Raw genomic sequence first — 20,465 nt, forward strand, 5'->3', positions numbered from 1 at the left:
GGTTGAGCTTTAATACTGTTTGTTATTGGAAAAGTGTTTGAACATATTGACGGGCAAGAAACTCCATCTTGGCACAATATGAAGTCTTGGACTCGATCTCAACCAGAGGGTCTCAATATCTTATTGATTCTGAATTACCCACTCCAATTTTCAAAAAAATTGTTCACGGGATGTGGGTATCACAGGCTGGGTTGGCATTTGTTGTCCATCACTAATTGCTCTGGAGAAGGTGGTGGTAAGTTTTCGTCTTGTATCACTGCAGCCCATTTGGTGAATGCTCACCCAGTGTGATATTAGGGAGGGAGTTCCCAGGATTTTGATCCAGTGACACTAAAGGTACAGCGATGTATTTCTAAGTCAAGATGGTGAGTGACTTAGAGGAGAACCTGCAGGTCGTGCTGCTCCTGTGTATCTGTTACCCTTGTTCTTCTAGGTCACAGTGGTCATGGGTTTGGAAGGTGCTGTCCAAGGAGCCTTGGTAAAATTGTGCAGTGCATCTTGTAAATGGTACACAGTGCTGCTCCTGTGAATCTGTGTTGGAGGGGATGAATGTTTGGGGATGTGGTGCCAATCAAGCAGGCTGCTTTGTTCTTGATGCATATTTCTTGAGTATCGTTGAAACTGTACTCATCCAGGCATGTAGAGATAGTACAAACCTGGCTGATGCTGATGGACAGGCACATGGGGAGTCAGAAGGTGTGTTAACTCACTGCAGGATTCCTAGTCTCCGCCCTGCTCTTATAGCCACAGTATTTACATGGCAGGTCCAGTTCCGTTTCTGTTTCTGATCAGTGGTAACCTCCACGCTGTTGTATTCAGCAATATTCAAGTTCTCCACAATTGAATGGGCAAGACTGGTGTTGAGTTCATCAGAAGCCAAGCACTTTCCCTAAGAGAAAGATACTAATATCATGTAAAAACGTCACTCTGCTTGTGCAATATGCACAAGGGTACTCTTTAATGAAGGGTGCAGGAGGGCATGTTAGGGGCAACATGAGGTATATATGAAAATGAAACAAAATCAGGAACTTTGTGCACTAGCAACATCTATGGAGAGAGAAAGGGAGTTAATATTTTGAACCTAATATGAGTCATTGGAGCAGAAGAGAGGGGGAATTATTTATTATAATTTGCTTTCATAAATATATACTTATTCTTATATATATTTATAAATATTATGCTGTTGAAAAAGGAGGAAGGGCCTGAAGAACCAATGGGAAGGGCAAAGTATGGTTAGAAGGTGGGAGACATTAAATAACACAGATGTAATAGAACAAAACACAAAGGGACAGGTCATGGGAGTAATAAAGAACAAAACTCTGATCCAGAGTAGCTGTAAACATCAAAATAAAGGTCAGCTCTGCCTGAAAGTAAAGTCATGATTCAGGGTGGAGACTGGTCCTTGGCACAGAAAATACTGGACTCAGTGGGAGTTAGGAGAAAGCTCTGTGGTGGTTGAAGTCATTTGGAGCACAAAAAGAAGATGGTTGTAGTTGTTGAGGGTTGTCCCAGTCTCAAGACACTGCCACAGGACTTCCTCAAGGTAGTGTCCTAGGCTCAACCAACTTCAGCTACTTTATCATTGACCTTCCCTCTCTTGTAGGACCAGAGGTGAGGGTGTTCACTGATGACTGTCAAATGCTCAGTACTGTTCATGACTCTTCGTGAATCCGTACATGTCCATGTGCAGCAAGACCTGGACAGCATTCAGGCATGGGCTGATAACTGGTAAGTAATATTTGAACCGCACAAGTGTCAGGCAGTGACCATTACCCAATAAGAGAAAAGCTAACCATTGGCATTCAACACCATCATTGTCACAGAATCTCCCACTGTCAATATCCTGCAGGTTGCCATTGGCCCCCAACTATACTGGATCTGGCATATAAACACCATGGTTACAACTTAGGGAATTCTGTGCTAGATGACTTGCCTCCTGTTACTCCAAAGCCTGGACATCACCTACAAGGTACAAGTCAAGAGTGTGATGGGGGTACTCTCCACTTTCCTGGATGAGGGCAGCAAAACTCAAGCTTGACGCCACCAGGACAAAGAAGCTAAGGTGACTCGCTTCCACGGGTGCACAGTAGCAGTAGTGTGTATCATCTACAAGATGCATTGTAGCAACTCACTCAGACAACACCTTCCAAACTCTCCACTGCCTAGAAAGACAAAGGTAGCAGATAAATGCAAACACCGGCACCTGTAAGCCACACACCAGTCTGACTTTGAAGTAAATTGCTGTTCCTTCAGTGTCCTTATCTCAGCCTATAGTTACATGCTACTTATCTCCTTCCTTTTTTAAAAGGTGTTACATTGCAGTTTTCCAATTCTCTGGAACTTTTCCAGAATCAAGGATTCCTTGAAGATCAGTGCATCCACTGCCTTTGTAGCTACTTTTGATACCTAGTATGCATCCCATCAGGCCCAGAGGATTAATCGGTTTTTAGCCTCATTAAGTTTCTCTAGCACTTCTCTTTAATTTGCTCTCCTCCTTTTGCCTCTTGATTATTTAGTAATCTGGGAATGCTATTAGTGTCTGCTACCATGAAGACTGATGCAAAGCATTTATTCAACTCCTCTGCCATTTCCTGGTTCCCCATGATTATTTTCTCCTTGTTTTCTGGATGTCATCTTTGGCTGCTCTCTTCCTTTTTGTACATTTAAAGAAGCTTTTGCTGTCCATCTTGATGTTAGTTGCAAGTTTGCTCTCAATTTTTTTCTTCTTCCTCGTCTAAGCATCTTTTGTTGGTTTTCAAAATTTTCCCAGTCCTCTGTCTGACAATTAATCCGTGCCACACTGTCTGCTCTTTCATCCCTAACTTCCATGGTTAACCATGGTTGGGTTATCCCCTTCTTTCATGAGGTTAAAATCATGACTTTACAGATCTGCATCCTCTATGAAATCTTCCTGTTCCCTCATTCTCTTGAGACTTTTTTGATTTGTAGCTATAGATCTTGTTTGTTTTTTTTCTGAAAATACACTCTATTCACATTTATCTAGTACTTTATCAAATTGTTTACTCATTGAGTGTGCCTATTCTCAACAGAATCTTGACTAATTTTTTTTATGCAGCATTTGTTTCCCTTAGTTTAAACATTCCCTGCCTTATTAATGTCTTTTCGGAGCTCTCATGACTGCCTCCTGCCATTATTGGCTAGACTGACTATCACTGTCACCAGATCCTTCTGTATTTAGCTCATTTGTTCCTTGTTGGTTTGTAACTCCCCTTCCTCCCTCATCCCAACCCAATTCCCTACCTTTAATAAACCTAAGTAGTTCTCTGTCCTCACATGTAATGTAAAGAAGAGTGAACTGGTCACCAGCCCCTGAGGCATGTGCTCCAATTGGCATCAACTGTAGCAGCAGCTCATTCAACTAAACATTGCCTCTGTCAGCCTTTCTTTCCAAAAATGTATACTATTCATAAAATTTGTAAGAGTGCATTACAAAAAAGTTCGTTAAAGTGCTATAAAATTCAACTTTTCTCCATACAGCGTGTTCCCCTCTTACATGCCTCAATAAAATTGAAATAATCTTAATACTTACATCATACATCCCATGTCAGGAACACAGGCTGAGGCAAAATAATTCAAATTGAAAACTAGTTAAAGTGCAGTAGAAATAAATCTTTCCCTGTATGCCACGTTCCACTCGGATACGCCTCAGTAGTATTCCACTGCTCTTGATGTTCACTGTGTACATTCTTTGTCAGGCATGCATCATGAAGTGTTCTATAAGCTACCAGCACCTTGGTGTACTATGGCTGAAAGGCCTTTGACAGTTACCCTGCTCTATTGCACCTCTGTGGTAGTTTCTCTCAGTTTTAATACATTGCCGAATGTGAGAAGTGTTAGAGGAGATAACTGAAGGCATGGTTGAAGTAATAGATTTGAAGAAAGATACCATTGTAGCCAACAATGATTGCCCATCCCTAGTTGCCCAGACTGCAGTTAAGCATTAACCATGTTGCTGTGGGTCTGGAGTCAAATGTAGGCCAGGCCAAGTAAGGATGGCAGTTTCCTTCTCGAAAAGGACATTAGTGAACCAGATGGATTTTTTCCCCAACAATGGATTCATGGTCATGGATTAGACTCTTAATTCCAGGTTTTTTTTTTATTCAATTCAAATTCCATTATCTGCTGTGGTGGGATTTGAACTAGGTCCCTAGAATGTTACCTGGTTCTCTGGATTAACAGTACAGCAATAATACCACTAGGCCATTGCAATCCCACCCCCAGTTGCTGCTGTTGACATCTGGCCAACTGCCCCAACCCACGCCGACCTCCCAAGCACTCAGTTGCTGTGACAACATAAATGTTTACAGGCATGCTGTATCTTGAATTTATGGATGTTTGTGGTAAATCATGCTGGACTTTACAGGCCGGATGTGGAAAGGTCATTTCTTCTGATGGGAGAATCTAGAACTAGAGGTTACTGTTTTAAAAAAAAAATAGGAGTCACACTTTTAAGACAGAGATCAAGAGAAATAGTTTATCTCAGAGGGTTGTGAATCTTTGGAACATCTTTCCTCAAAAGGCAGTGGAGGCAGAGTCTTTGTATAATTTTAACACAGATTCCTGATAAGCAAAGGGGTGAAAGGGTATTGGAGTGAGGTAGGATTATGAAGGTGAGGTTCAAAGATCAGCCATGATCTTACTGTATATTGGAGGGTTAGGGTCAGGCTGGAGGGGCCAAGGGACCCACTCCTCCTAATTCATGCATTCATAGAGGCTCCAACTTCTGTTTAATCACAGCACTAACCAGGAATCTCTCTCGATCTTGGGGCTTGTCATTGACATGTATGTCGGAAGGACTTGCAGATACTCAGGCTGTTTGGTGGGGTCATGAATACACCTTCCTTGACCGTTAAGTTCTGGAGTGATACTTGGTTGTGAAGATTCTGCTGGGAGGCAGGATTGGTACCCAATGCGCAATAAGACCTTCTCAATGGCAATGCCATTTTCACAAATACACCCGAACCTCGTTGTCTGAGCTCAGCTGGTAGCACTCTGAGCTGAATCACAAGACCTCTCCAGAACTGGTGCACAAAAATCAAGGTTGACTGAGGTAAAGGTATTAACTGGGGTCTTATCAGATGTCTTAAGTTAATACAAAACATTCGATGTCACCAATTTGAAGAAGATAAGTGGGTTATTCCTGGTTGGCATGAAAAGCTCATTATAAAAGCTCATTTTGCTTTGAAAACCTGTTAGATTAATGTATCCTCTTCAGTGAAAAAAGCTTCAACTTTCCAGGCTCTTCTCCATAACTATAACCGCTCACTTGGCATCATCTGTTGCCTCATAACCAAAGATGGAATCTCAAAAACGATTCAGATCTTTTGTTAATTTCCTGGAACACGAAATATGTAGACCTTGCCCTAAGAGACAAAATAGAAGCAAGTAGAGTTAATTGAGAGGGTGATTCAGCTGGTCACAAATGTTAGTTTCCTAGAAACTTACAAGAGTACATGAACGCCAACTGGCTACAAAAAGACACAACCAATACTCACTCATCTCCTTGTCCATGTGGATTGAGAACCACCATTTTGACTGGGACAACACCAAAATCCTGGAACAGACTAGGCAGAGACAGGCACGAGAATTCCTAGAAGCCTGGCACTCCACGAAGCATGCTTTTATTAAACTTATTGAACTCGACCCCATATACATTCCACTACGAAGGAAAACCGGAAGTGAGGCAATCCATCTCAACGGACCCCAGAGTTTAAAAACCAGGCAGGAAAACACACTGACGCTTCATCGGAGGCTGCACTGAGGATGTTACCCAGCATGGTAACGAAACGTCTGCGAAAAAGAAACCAGCTCGGCGAGCCAACCAACCTCAACACCCACAACACAAGCTACAAATCTACTCCAAAACCTTAGATAGCAAGAACTGCAGTTGCTGGAATTAAGAGTTGATAAAGTGTGGATCTGGAGGAACGCAGCAGGCCAGGCAGCTTCAGAATGAGTCCTAATTAAAGGCCCCATCCCGAAACATCGACTTTCCTGCTCCTCTGATGCTGCCTGACCTGCTCTGTTACTCCAGCTCCACACTATATAGACTATAAAAAGCTCCAGCTACTAGTTGGAAAAAGGACAAATGAAAAACTTTTAGTCTGACCTGGCTTGTTTTGTTCAATCCCATATGCTTTCCTACAAAAACTATTCCAGGATTGGACTAATAGGTTTTGACTCAACGACCTGCTCTGAGTAGAAGTAAAAAGCATCTCCACTTAGTCTCATATTATAGCCTAGGCTTCTCTGCTCTGAAGTCTGCTGATGTGCCAACTTTCAGATTCATAGAGATGTACAGCATGGAAACAGACCCCTCAGTTCAACTTGTCCTTGCTGACCAGATATCCTAAATTAATCTAGTCCCATTTGCCAGCATTTGACCCATATCCCGTTAAATCCTTCCTATTCATTTACTCATCCAGATGCCTTTTAAATGTAATTGTACCAGCCTCCACCACTTCGTCTGACTGCTCATTCCATACACACACAACTGTCTGTATGCAAAAGTTGCCCCTTAGATCCCTTTTAAATCCTTCCTGTCTCACCGTAAACCTCTGCCCTCTAGGTTTGGACTCTCCTACCCTGGAGAAGAGACCTTCACTATTCACCCTATCCATGCCCCTCATGATTTAATAAACTTCTATAAGGTCACCCCTCAGCCTGCGACACTCCAGGGAAGATAGCCCCGGCAAAAACAGGGAGGAGATGGCCTAGTGGTATTACTGCTGAACTGTTAACTCAGAGATCCAGATAACATCTGGGGACCTGGTTTTGAATTCCGCCACAGCAGATGGTGGAATTTGAATTCAATAAATATCTGGAATTAATAATCCGATGACGACCGTGAGTCCATTGTTGATTGTTGTAAAAGTCCATATGGTTCACTCATGTCCTTTAGGGAAAGAAACTGCCATCCTTACCTAATCTGGCCTACATGTGACTCCAGATCCATAGCAATGTGGTTGACTCTTAACTGCCCTCTGGGCAATTAGGGATGGGCAATAAATGCTGCGTAGCGAGTGATGCCCTCATCCTGTTAATGGATAAAAAAAAATTCAGCCTCTCCCTATAGCTCAAACCCTCCAACACCAGCAACATCCTTGTAAATCTTTTCCGAACCCTTAAAAGTTTTGCAACAAGTTTTTTGGACTGTAGACTAAAAATGGGAAAGGATACTTGTTTTAAACCACTGAAACTGTGGAAGAAGATGTTGTAGTTGAGTTACTGGAATGCATTGTGAGTAGTATCTACAATGTTGTCTTGTTTAAGCAGTGGAGATTTGCCCAAAGACAGGCTTTTGATTGGTTTCTCAACATGTTGTAGGCTCAGAAGTGGTCAGCATAGTAACAGCCACTTGATGGGTTCCTGTGAAAGTGGCTATAACCTGATGTGTGGCTAATAGAGGAGAAGCTCCCAGCCTGAAAAGAGCAAGCACCTCAATCTCTCCTTCTTTCTCCTGTGTGGAAAAGAACAGAAAATCTCCTCGTAGCTGGTCTCACTCACCATTTCACTGTGGCCCCATCCCCGTCTCTTCGACCTGTTTGTTTCCTCTCCACCTATCCTCTCCTCTATCCATCTTCTATCCGCCTTCCACTCTCTCCCTATTTATTTCAGAACCCCCATCCCCTCCCCCTTTTCTGATGAAGGGTCTAGGCCCGATACGTCAGCCTCTCTGCTCCTATGATGCTGCTTGGCCTGCTGTGTTCATCCAGGCCTGCACTTTGTTGTCACTGTAAACTGTTCTCTCTGTACATTCCATTGTTGAAAGGAAAAGGGAACGTCATTGAAAGGATGAATCTTCAACCAATGAATGAAAGATTGAGAATCAGTGTAACCACAACATCGCATCATTAGTAAAGGTCAGAAGAAATTGGAAGAAAGCCAAGATAAAACAGCACTGTGATGCAGTCTGGTCCCAGAATAGTTTTTCATGGAGTTATTTATCTTGTCTCTGTGGGTCTCTTTGTATGTGAATGGGAGTTTTAAAAAGGGGTCAAGTTTAAGTTATATAGTTATAGGCTAGCAATTTGTATTTCTTTCTTGCCATTGGTTTAAAAACAGTTTGTACAATAAATAGTGACTTTCTTGTTAATTATAAAAAATGGTGTACGTATTCTTTTAACCCAAATTAGACAGTTTGATGACTGTGTGTGATAGACAGTGTGACAATTCTGGGAATAGTGGGCCTTGATTTTCAATGCACTACCTCAGTCAGTCATAACAGATGATAATCGGACTCAACCTCTTTAGGTTAGATTGTATTGTATATTACTATATTAGAACCTTTTTGACCAAAGCCTTGATGATTTGTCCTATGTTACAAGACGAAGACAGACAGCCGAAGCAAATCAACCTTTCTACCACCATATTTGCAACACATTTAAATTAAAACCTTCACAGACTCTCAAAATTGACCCCAATGATTCCTAACCCAAACTGTTTTTGAATAGTCAGTCCCAGACTCTACAAATAATTGGTTCTTGACACTGGTTCAAATAAAAGACTTCGCAATTTTTAAATGATACAGTAACTTTAGCAGAATAAAATTAAACAACAAAGTAATCTAATGGATGTCTATGTATAAACCTAATAACCTTTGATTTCAATCCCATTTATATTCTAACATGTAATCTCCTTCCTGTGACTCAGTCTCAATAATATTTATTGGTAACACTCTAGTTAAGTATCTTAAATATTTTTACTTTATCAAAAGTGTGGTAGCAATGTAAAACAAAAGCGAAATACTGTGGATGCTGAAGTTTTGACGTAGATTCAGAAAATGCTGGAGAAACTCAGGAGGTCTAGCAGTGTCCGGTGAAAGAGAAACAGAGTTAACATCTTGAAGACTGTCAGACTCCTGTTCAGAACTGTTTAATGCAGGTTTTAGCATAAACGTTTTTCAAAATAACGGTATTAGGATAGAGTGCTGCTTTTATTTCTTATCACCAGTTGCCCTGAAAGGGTGATCTTGGAACTGATGGCTCCTTCTTGAATTGCTACAGTCCTTGTGGTTATGGTATTCTTACAGTGGTGTTCAGAAAGAATTCCAGGATTTTAACCCAAATGGATCTTGCAATTGGCATTGAGCAGAAACTAAACTGGACCAGCCATATACATGCTGTGGTTGCCAGAGTGCCTCACAGGCTAGGAATTGTCTGGGGAATAACTCACCTCCTATCTCCCCAATTCCTGTCTACCACGTACAAGGTACAAGTTGGGAGTGTGATGGAATACACCCCACTTGCCTGGATATAACTCCAATGTAGTCTATGTCTTTCTATTTTCTGTATTTTTGATTGTGAGCTGAAATGGAAAAGGGACTGTATTGCAGCAAAGGACTGAGGAAGGAATTGGTAATACTTTTAAGAAGTGAGTTACTGTAATCCATTGTGAGTCATGGTTACACCCCTGCTTTGTTCAAGCAGTGGGGAGGCTGTTTGTAGATGGACTGGCACCAAGGGGTGTATGCAAAGTTCGGCTTGCAACAATTTGGCTTCATTGGTTTGTGGAGTTATGGCCAGTTGTGGATGTCAAAGGTCATCAGCCTGACAACAACCATCTGATTGGCTCCCAGGGAGCTGAACGTCTTGTTCAGGGGGAGACAATGGCCTAATGGTATTATCGCTGCAATGTTAATCCAGAGACCTAGGTAATGTCCTGGGGACTGAGATTCAAATTCCATCATGGCAGATGGTGGAATTTGAATTCAATTTTAAAAAAAACTTGGAATTAAGAGTCTAATGATGACCATGAATCCATTGTTGATTGTTGCAAAAACTCATATGGTTCACTAATGTCCTTTAGGACATCCTAACTGCCATCCTTACCTGGTCTGGGTAATAAATGCTGCGACGCCCTCATCCCGTGAATGAATAAAGAAAAGAGAAACAGCTTGTGGGTGTGAACGATACTGGTAGAAGCCTTTGGACAGATGGGGTGTCTTTCCCGCCAGTAAAATAGCTAAAGCTTGAAACAAGCCAGTTTATTTGCTCTCACCAAGTGCTTTAAGCTGTTATTACTGACCTTCAACCAGTAACTAAGATACTTTGCAGTTAGTGTACTATCACCTGTGCCTCCTGCAAAGAAGTGAAAAGGATCTGGAGAAGAAAGATTAAAGAACAGAGAACCCTGACAAGTGAAAGGATCATCTCAGTGAAGCCTGTAGACTAGAGCCATTGAGCTGCTTCCCCAGTTTTTTGTCTTCCCTGCACACATAACAAGACTTATCTTTGTCATCTTCATCCTTTTCTCCATTTTGGAACAATTGTGCAACATTGTCATTCCCGCTGGACTTTGAAACCGCACCAGTGTTTAAAGTAGACTGAGGTATTTAGTTCCTTCACCATTTCCACTGACAGTTCCCTCAGTGACCAAGGACTTGTGACTAGCAGTGATTTAGGACACTCCAGACTTCCTATACTATTTCTTTGTAGTTTAGTAGGAAATTACTACGTTAATGATGACAATCAACACTGATATTAACAGTTGCATGAGACTCAATAAGAGAAGATGCCAACTCTGTACAAGAAAGATGTGATTGAAATTCTGCACATCTGAATATTAGTGAAGAGTTCACAGGATAGACAGAGTGAGGAAATAGTTACTCTTTGATAAGGTAAAGGTGGAGATGCAGCAGACTCAAGGTAGGAACAAGCTAATACGATAGACTCATAGTGCAGTTTAGATACCTAACACAGTGGCCAGTGGCTAGCACTGCTGCCTCAAGTGCTAGGGACCTGGGTTCAATCCCACCTTTGGGTGACTGTGTGGTGTTTGCATGTTTTCCCCGTGTCTGCATTTCCTCCGAGTAATGTGGTTTCCTCCCACAGTCCATAGATGTGCAGGTTAGGTGGATTGGCCCAGCTAAATTGCCCATAGTATCCAGGGATATGTAGGCTAGGGAAATGTAAGGTTACAGGGTAGGGAGGGCGTTCTGGGTGGGATGCTCTTAGGGAGATCAGTGTGTACTCGATGGGCCGAATGGCCTGTTTTCACACTGTCAGGATTCTATGGATTCTATAAATCAGAGCCCATGAGAGTTAGAGTCCATGAGGGTAAAATGAAACAGGTAGGAATCCATGGAAATAGAACAGTTCCCTGAGTCGGCAGTATTAACATGGAGCACAATTTTAAATCTGGATCTTAAGGAACCAACAAATTATCCCAATCACAGAAAAACCCAATTTTTTAAAAAGCCGCATGTTTATTGAAATGTTTACCATTTATCAGGACTAGTTGTCAACCTTGCCCCCATTACCAGTGATTACAGCTCCCTGAAGCTTAGGAATGGGGTTGCAACAGCCATTCTTTCTTATCTTGTTAAGAAAGTGATTACTTCACATTGGAAGCAATGGCACTGTACGGTCAGTCTCAGTTCAAAACATCACTAAAATGGCATCAATCTACCATGCCTAAAGGCTATCATTACTGTAATATAAATAAAAATCAATAGCAGTATTACCCTTCCATTACAGAACTGATTGAATTCCCCTCCCTCTACTTCACTGTGACATGAATCCTTATGAACAGCTTAAACTGCATCACCAAATCCCCCATCGCTCCCTGCCTCACATCTACGTTTCATCATGTTTATAATCACTCCAATATCTCTAAAGTTATTGGAAAACCTTTCTTCTTATGCCCATACAGAAGGGCATTCAATGCATCAACTCGTATATTGAATAAATGTTGGATAAATTGAATAGGATTGCATTTTCTGGATACCTTCACATTCATGATTAGTGATTTTCTGCAACTTCATGGTTCCAATAATGCCATTGCAGGTAGAGACCAAAGGGTCATGTACCTCCTAAAGAGTGAGGAAGGCGGAGATATACTCACCATGGATGATTCTTGTGTCCTGGAGTAAATAAGACATAATGTGGCACTGGGAGAAGTCAACGTATAGGTTACTTGCAGACTCTCTCACTGGAGGTCCAAGACCTGAAGAAACCTAAAAGAAAAACTTAATAAAAAGCAAATTTTGTGAGTTGTCAAGTGATTTATTTTTTTTTAACAGGCATGGCTACACACATTGGAGTCATGAATCAAATTGAGGCCTTCCTTTTGGTTTACATTTGTCACTTCACAGTGATTTTATAAAATTACTGGTTGATTTACAATGATTGACACTTTGTTGGGACCTGATGCTTACACCTTGAAGAGCTTGAGAGAGTTAGGGCTGTTAACTGTTAGGGATGGCATCATGGCTCAGTGGTTAGCACTGCTGCCTTGTCGTGCCAGGGAACTGGGTTCAGTTCCATCCTCGGGTGACTGGAGTTTGCATGTTCTCCCTGCGTTTGTGTAGTTTTCTGCAGTGTGCTCTGGTTTTCTCCCGCTGTGCGGGTTAGGTGGATTGGCCATGGGAAATGCAGGGTTACAGGGATAGGGTAGGGGGATGGTTTGGATAGGATGCTCTTTAGAGGGTCATTGTGGACTTGATGGGCTGAATGGTCTACTTTCACACTGTTTATATGCAGAAGATAGGGTGGGGGGAGGGGATAAGGAGTAAACAATAGGTGGGGATAGAGCCCAAAGAGAGAGAAGAACAGTTGGACAGACAAGGGAGTTGATAACGATCTGGCTAGGAGGGTGAATAGCTGTTAATGGAGACTGTTAGTGGCTAACAATAGGTAATGCATAATGGCAGACTATGTGATAACAAGGCCTGGTGTGTGGGGTTGGGGCAAGGGCATGGGAGAGTTCAGGCCCTAAAATTATTGAACTCAATATTTAGTCTGGAGTGTCCCCAAGTGGAAAATGAGGTGTTGTTCTTCTAGCTTGCACTGAGCTTTACTGGAACACTGCAGCAAGCTTGAGACAGAGATGTTGGTCAGGGAAAGGGTGGTGTGTCAAAGTGGCAGGCAACATAGATGTTCTGCGAAGCGATCACCCAGTCTAGGCTTCGTTTCCTCAATGTAGTGGTGACCACATTGTGAGCAGCAAATGCTGTAGAATAGATTCTGGGAGGTGCAGGTGAAGTGTTGCTTTACCTGGAAGGTGTGACTGTGCCCTTGGATAGTGGGGAGAGAGGAGGTAAATGGGCAGGTGTTACACCTATGGCGGTTGCAGGACAAGGTGCCATGGGGCTGCTGGGGTGTGTTGGGAGAGAACCATTCTGGTGGACCAGGGTGTCCTAGAGGGAACGGTCCCTGCATAAGACTGATAAGGGAGGGAGGGGAGGGGAATATGTGTCTGGTGCTGGCATTTTGCTGGAGGTGCCAGAAATGGCAGCTGATGATCTTCTGGATGTGGATGCTGGTGGGATTTTAGATAAGGACAAGGGGAACCCTATTGCTATTGCGAGAGGGAAGAAAGCGGGTGGGGGCGGATATGTGGGAGATGGATCAGACCCAGTTGAGGACCGTGTCAACAACATTGCTAGGGAATCTTTGGCTAAGGGAGAAGGTGGATATTTTGGAGGCTCCCTTGTCGAAGTTGGCTGCGTTGGAACATATGTGATGGGGCCGGTGGAACTGGGTGAATAGAATGGAGTCTTTACAGAAAGCAGGGTGCAAGTATATGTAGTCTAGATAGCTGTGTGAGTCGTTGAATTTTTAGTGGATATTAGTGGCCAGTCTGTCCCCAGAAATGGAAATAGAGATGTTGAGGAAGGGAAGGGAGGAGTCAACAATAGACCAGGTGAAAGTGAGGGCGAGGTGGAATTTGAAGCAAGATCGACGCGTAGTTCTGGATCCCCAACATCATTGGGAACATCCTTCCTTCATTTATCCTGTCGAGTCCTGTCAGAATTTTGTAAGTTTCTGTAAGATTGCCCCCCATATCACATGCAATTGCCCTCTTAATTGCTCACTACCCCACTCCCTCATTCAATCTCTTCTAGTTTTAGTTTGGTCAAGGTTGATTAGGTTCAGGGGTCAGTATCACTGGTGACACACTGCAGTGATGCCCCAGCACAGTATGAAGCGCACACTGTGTCAGTGGGTCACTTATGTTCAACTGGGCCTGCAAGGATATGCTGTCTGCAAACACAATTCAGTAAAATGGTCCAAACAAATCAAATTATGGAATAAAACCACCTAATTATAGTTAACATCTTCTGGATTGCTTTTAAAAGTTGCCGTGTGATTGATGACAAATTGGGTTGTTTCCTGACCATTCCAGGAGAGGAACCTGAGAAGGGAAGAAATAGCAGAGCCTTGGATTCTAATTCTTCATAGTTCTGTTGAAAGGAAAGCTCTATAAGGTGCCGGGTCTTGTAAAGCTGCAGGTCAAGTGCTGGAACATGGGATTAGAACAGTTAGGTGCTTGTTTATGACTGGCACAGACTCAGTGGACCAAAGGGCCTCTTTCTGTGCTGTAGATGTCTATGACTTCTCGACTGATCAGTGATCTTCTTCAAGAAACTTGGAAACTATAGACTGATTAGATTTTCTACTATAAGATAATCATAAGCATGTTATTGAATGTTCAAAAAAATATGAGTTAATCATGGGAAGCTAGATTTGATTTTGGCCTCAAAGCATCAGGCTCGATTCCACCCTCGGGTGACTGTCTGGGTGGAGTTGGCACATTCCCTCCATGGGTTTCCTCCGGGTGCTCCAGCTTCCTCCCATAGTCCAAAGATGTGCAGTGTAGGGAGATTGGCTATGGGAAATGCAGGGTTACAGGGAAAGGGTGGGTCTGGGTGGGATGCTGTTCGGAGGGTCAGTGTGGATTCGATGGGCTGAAAGGCTTGCTTTCTCACTGTAGGGATTCTATGATTCTATAACAGGAGAAGACCGGTCAAGCTTGACCAATCTTAATCAGTCCTTTGAAGAAGTAGGAGAACATAGCTTTTAAAAAATGCAATGGATGGGGTTTATATGGACTCCCAAAGGAAAGTATGTGATAAGATACCAACCTTATGACAAGATAACTGATGAGAGAATGGTAGAAGAGTTTGAGAGGAATGGGTAGATGGGGCTGGAGAAGATCAGGAGATGAGAAGCACATGGCAAGTGTACATTTTAGTTGGGTCACCTTTACTTATTGTGCATGTGAAAAAAGGATCCGGTTTTGAGAATCGAAGGATAATAACAAAATGCAAAAAGAGGTATTGCAAAATGTGATAAGGATGGCAAATGACCACGTGAGGACAACAGTGAACAGATGGATGACTGTTAGAATTAGAATAGAATCCCTACACTGTGGAATCAACAAGTCCACACCAACCCTCAGAGCACCCCACCCAGACCCATTCCGCTAATCTACACATCCCTGAACACTACAGGCAGTTTAGCATGGCCAATCCACCTAGTCTGCACATCTTTAGACTGTGGGAGGAAACCAGAGCATCGGGAGGAAACACACACAGATATGGGGAGAATGTACAAACACCACACAGACAATTGCCCAAGGGTAGAATCAGACCCAGCTTCCTGGAGCTGTGAGGCAGCAGTGCTAACCACTGAGCCACCATGCCACCCTGGTTAGAGATCAGTATATCAAAAAGTTATGTTATATTTTGGATAGAAATAAATCTCAAATAAAATCACTTGAAATGTAGTAAAAGATCGAGTGTGCAGGCTTTTGAATTTGTGTACATAAATGGATAAAGCCCTAAAAAGACAAGGGGTATCTTTCAAAACATGTTTTGGGTTTGTAGCTGATGTATGACAATTGTACAATAAAGAAGTATTTGGAATTCATGCAAGATTTTACTTTCGTAGCAAACGGGACAATTTTATACATTTTTGTTTCACATCTGTCGTTGGAAAAATGTAAAAGGTAGAAGTTCAATACCTTGCTATTGAGGGTGAGGGTTAGGGGAGAGTTGAGTCGTTTTCTCATTGGGTCTTAAAGAATAACAGGGGATTTCTTCAAGTTCTTTCGATTGCAAAGGGATAAAGTGTAAATAATGATAGATTGTTTCCACAAGAGGGCACAATTTTATAATTGTTGCAAAAATTTGTAGGTAGATTAAAAAGTTTCTGACACATGCTCCAGACCTCATTGCAGTCTTGTTTCAAACACGGACGAAAGAGCTGAAGTGTAGAGGTGAGGTCAAAGTGACTGCCTTTGGTTACAAAACAGCATTTCACTGATGGGCACCAGAGAACTGGAAAAATATTGGAGTCTGCAGAAATCAAAATTCTCCATTTGCAAAAGTCATACTTAATGCAAAGGAAGATGGAAGCCAATCATCTCAATTCCAGGACCTCTCTGCAAGACTTCTTCAGGGCAGAGCCCTGAGCTCAGCTATCTTCAGCTGCTTCATCGTTAAGTTTCCTCCATCATATGGCACACTTGCCTTTATTGGTCAGTGCATTGAGTATAGGAGTTATGATGCCATGTTGTGGATGTACAGGACATTGGTTAGGCTATTTTTGGAATACTGTGTTCAATTCTGGTCTCCCTGCTATAGGAAAGATATTGTGAAACTTGAAAGGGCTCAGAAAAAATTCAGAAGGAAGTTGCCGGGTTGGAAACCTTGATCCAAAGGGGGAGACTAAATAGCCTGGGGCTAATTTCCCTGGAATGTCGGAGTTTGAAGGGTGACCTTATAAAGGTTTATAAAATCATGAGAGGCATGGAAAGGGTGAATAGTCAAGGTCTTTTTCCCAGGGTAGTGGAGTCCAAAACTAAAGGGCATTGGTTTAAAGTGAGAGGGGAAAGATTTAAAAGGGACTTAAAGGGTAAGTTTTTCACACAAAGGGTGTGTGTATGGAATGAGCTGCCAGAAGAAGTTGTGGAGACTGGTACAATTAGAACATTTAAAAGGCACCTGGATGAGTGTATAAACAGGAAGGGTTCATAGAGATTTGGGCCAAATGCTGGCAAACGGGACTAGATTAATTTAGGATATGTGGTCAGCATGGATGAGTTGGACCAAAGGGTCTGTTTCCATGATGTACATCTCTATAGTTCTATAAGGTCAGAATTCGGGATATTAGTTGATGTTTGCAGCATTCAGTTTTATTTGCAACTGCTCAGGTAATGAATTAATCTGTGTACAAATATTACAAGATTTAGACCGAATATTCAGGTTGCTAAGTTAAAAATAACATTGAATAATAACAAAAATAACAAAATAACATGAATCACAAAGAGGTGGTTTGCAGATGCAGCAGGTAAATACGAGAGCAAATGGAATATTGTCCTTAATTGCAAGAAGGATTGAGTTTAAAGGTAAGGAGGTTATGTTACAGCTGCATAGGTTGGTGACGAGGCCACACCTGGAGTACTGTGTGCCATTTTGTTCTTCTTACTTGTGAAAGGATGTACTGGAGGGGTTCAGAGGAGGTTCACTAGGTTGATTTGGCTTTGGGAGTGTTGGCTTAAAAAGACAGACTGAGTAGACTAGAACTATACTCATTGGAATTTAGAAGAATGAAGGGAGATCTTATAGAAACATCAAAATTATGAAGGGAATAGGTAAGATAGAAGCAGGGAAGTTGTTTCCACTGGTGGGTGAAACTAGAACGACGGGGCAAAGCCTCAAAATAAGGGGGAGCAGATTTAGCACTGAGTTAAGGAGGAACTTCTTTACCCAAAGGGTTGTGAATCTCTGGAATTCTCTGCCCCGTGAAGCAGTTGAAGCTATCTCGTTAATGTTTTTAAGGCAAAGATAGATGTTTGAACAGTAAATGAATTGAGGTTTGTGGTGAGTGGGCAGGTAAGTGGAGCTGAATCTCAAAAAGATCAGCCATGATCTTATTGAATGGCAGAGCAGGCTCGAGGGGCCAAATGGCCTACTCCTGCTCCTAGTTCTTATGTTCTTATTTGTGTCACACACAGGCACCGTTCAAGATCATTTCCAATTGAAGAAAGTCTCTAATCATCCATCCTTGATAGGAACTGCCACTGCTGAGTCTTCCATTGTCAACACCTTGGGGATTACAACTGACCTGAAGCCACAAGATGAGTTCAGAGACTGGGAATTTACACCTGATTCCTCACCTCCTGCCTCCCTAGATCCTTTCTGTTATCCACACAGCACGTGTCAGGAGTGTGATTGAATGACTGCCCTTTGCCTAGATGAGTGCAGCTCCAACAACCCTCAGAAAACTTGGCACGATTCAGTAAAAAGCAAAAATAGAAATTGCTGGTGAGACTCAGGCCTGGCAGCACCCTTGCAGAGAAAGCAGAATCAATGTTTCAAGACTGGTGTCTTTTCATCACAACTGAGAGGAGACAGGAAAAAGTGGTATTTATGTTGAAGGGGGAATGGAGCAGATAGGTGGAGACGGAGCCCAGAGACAGAGAGAGAGAGAGACATGACAGAGGTAGACAGACAAGGGAATTATTAATCGTAGGCCAGGACAGAAGAGAAGCTGAACAAGTGATATTGAGAGCTGAGAGTAGGAGAGAATGAGTAAGCTATGCTGAAAGCAAACCATGTCATGTAGTAATAGGCCTGAGAGCGAGTTAGAATGGATGACTGTGCTAACAGCATAATAGGACGGGGTGTGGCGTGGGCAAAAAGCATGGAAGGATGGAATCAGGCTCTAAAATGATAGAACTTAGTATTGAGTCCTAGAAGCTGCAGGGTCCCCAAGTGGGAAAAGAGATGCTGTTCTTTGAGCTTGTACTGAAGCTCGCTGGAGCACTGGGGCAAAAATTGTCGGTGTGGGAACATGGTGGGGCGGCAGGCGCCTGGAAAAGTAAAAGTAAAAACCAATATGTTTCACTGGCACATCATCCTCCACTTTAAACATTCACTCCATCACTGTGGTGGCAGTGTGCACCATCTGCAAGACGCACTTTAGCAACTTGCCAAGTCTCCTTTGACAGCACCTTCCAAGCCCATGACCTCTACCACCTCAAAATAAAACTCAGCTACCTGCAAGATCCCCTTAAGCGATACACCATCCTCTCTTGGAGTATCGCCACGTGTTTGCTGTGACAAGGTAAAATCCTGCAACTCCCTTCCTAACAGCAATGTGGGTGTCTCTACAGCCCACAGACTGCAGTTATTCAAATGGCAATATCAAACCACCTTCTGAAATGCCATGCAGATGGATAATGTATGGTCCCACGTTGCCAGTGATGATCAGATCCTGTAAATGCATGCAAATTATGTACATTTCAGAATTGTAACCTTCTCTAATTGTCAATTTGATCAAAATAAGTGCTTTTTCTTGACATCAAGGGAACTTGTGATAAATTGTTTTTCAGGAGATGTCATCAGGAATTTTGACAGTGATTGCTGCTTAAGATGCAACTGCTCAAGGCAGGCCTTGGCATAAGTTAGAAACAAAGACTGTAATATGTCTAGCAAAATGTCCGAGAAACAGCAAGCAATCTAAATTTGTACATTGACGTCATTGTCACAAATTTATGCCTTTGAAGACAAAATACAGGCAAATCCTGCTGATAATGCAGGAAAACAAGCTGAAGATTTTGGCTGGGAGATGCAGGACAATCAATCTTTGAAATGGTCAGATGTCACGACTCCTCCTGCTGCATTAATCATCATCCCATGACATATTCGAGAATAATGAATGGTTAAGGAAACAACTTGACTGACTTAAACACAAAAACACTGGAATTTTCCCAATGCTAAACAACGTGGGCAATGGCCGAAATTTGGGGAAAACAACAATGAGAATGATAAAATGAGATTCTCGACAGTGAGAGAAAAAGACCTGGTTTTCCCCCTTAAGTTTTCAAAGGCTAGATGAAAATTTTGCCAAGCTTTGCAAGTGTGAGGACCCTATTACTGTCATATGCTAGCAAACCTCTCCTCTCAATTCTGTGCAGGTTGCTATTCTCCCTGAGAGGGACTAGAGGGCACCAAACCCAACTTGAAAGTCAGAGTGAGTTCCAGGTAGCGGCAGCTCGCTGGCATCGTCTCTGGGTCTCCATGTTGGTCATCGTTGCCCATGGTTTACCTTACGGCAAACTCCATGGAATTTTTTTTCATTCATTCATGGGATGAGGGCATCACTGGCCTGGCAGCATTTATTGCCCATCCCTAATTGCCCAGAGGGCAGTTAAGAGTTAACCACATTGCTGTGGGTCTGGAGTCAGGATTTGAACCCAGGTCCCCCAGAACGTTATCTGGGTCTCTGGATTAACAATCCAGTGCTAATACCACAAGGCCATCACCTCCACCCTTTGCCCATGGTGGTTGGCTCACTCCACCTTTGTGGCCAGTCCAGACCAACTTATAATACAGCACAAAGAACAGTACAAAGAACAGTACAGCACAGGACCAGGTCTTCAAACCAACAAGCCCATGCCATCACACGATAGATTTCTAAACTGAACACCTTTTGCCTCTAAGTGGTCCATATCCCTCTATTCCTTGCCTATTAATATATCTGTCAAGATGCCTCTTAAATGTTGCTATTGTATCCACCTCCACCACCTCCTCGAGCAGTGCATTCCAAGTACCTCTGTGTAAAAAAACTTGCCTCCCACATCTCCTTTAAATTTAAGCCTTTTTACCTTAAACCTATGCCCCCTATTATTTGACATTTTTACCTTGGGAAAAG

The 20,465-nt window shown here is 42.6% G+C and overlaps 1 protein-coding gene across 1 annotated transcript in view; it reads left to right on the forward strand.

Annotated features, from left to right (window-relative positions):
- The first annotated feature begins 18,602 nt into the window (after positions 1-18,602).
- The window catches only part of LOC125485390 (SLIT-ROBO Rho GTPase-activating protein 1-like), a 24,933-nt gene continuing 23,070 nt past the window's right edge, over positions 18,603-20,465 (forward strand). The window contains exon 1 of the mRNA XM_048607943.1: positions 18,603-18,629. Coding sequence (XP_048463900.1) covers positions 18,603-18,629 — 27 coding nt within the window. The remainder of the gene's footprint in view (positions 18,630-20,465) is intronic.

Source organism: Rhincodon typus, chromosome 18, assembly GCF_021869965.1.
Source record: "Rhincodon typus isolate 14 chromosome 18, sRhiTyp1.1, whole genome shotgun sequence".
NCBI classification, from domain to species: domain Eukaryota; kingdom Metazoa; phylum Chordata; class Chondrichthyes; order Orectolobiformes; family Rhincodontidae; genus Rhincodon; species Rhincodon typus.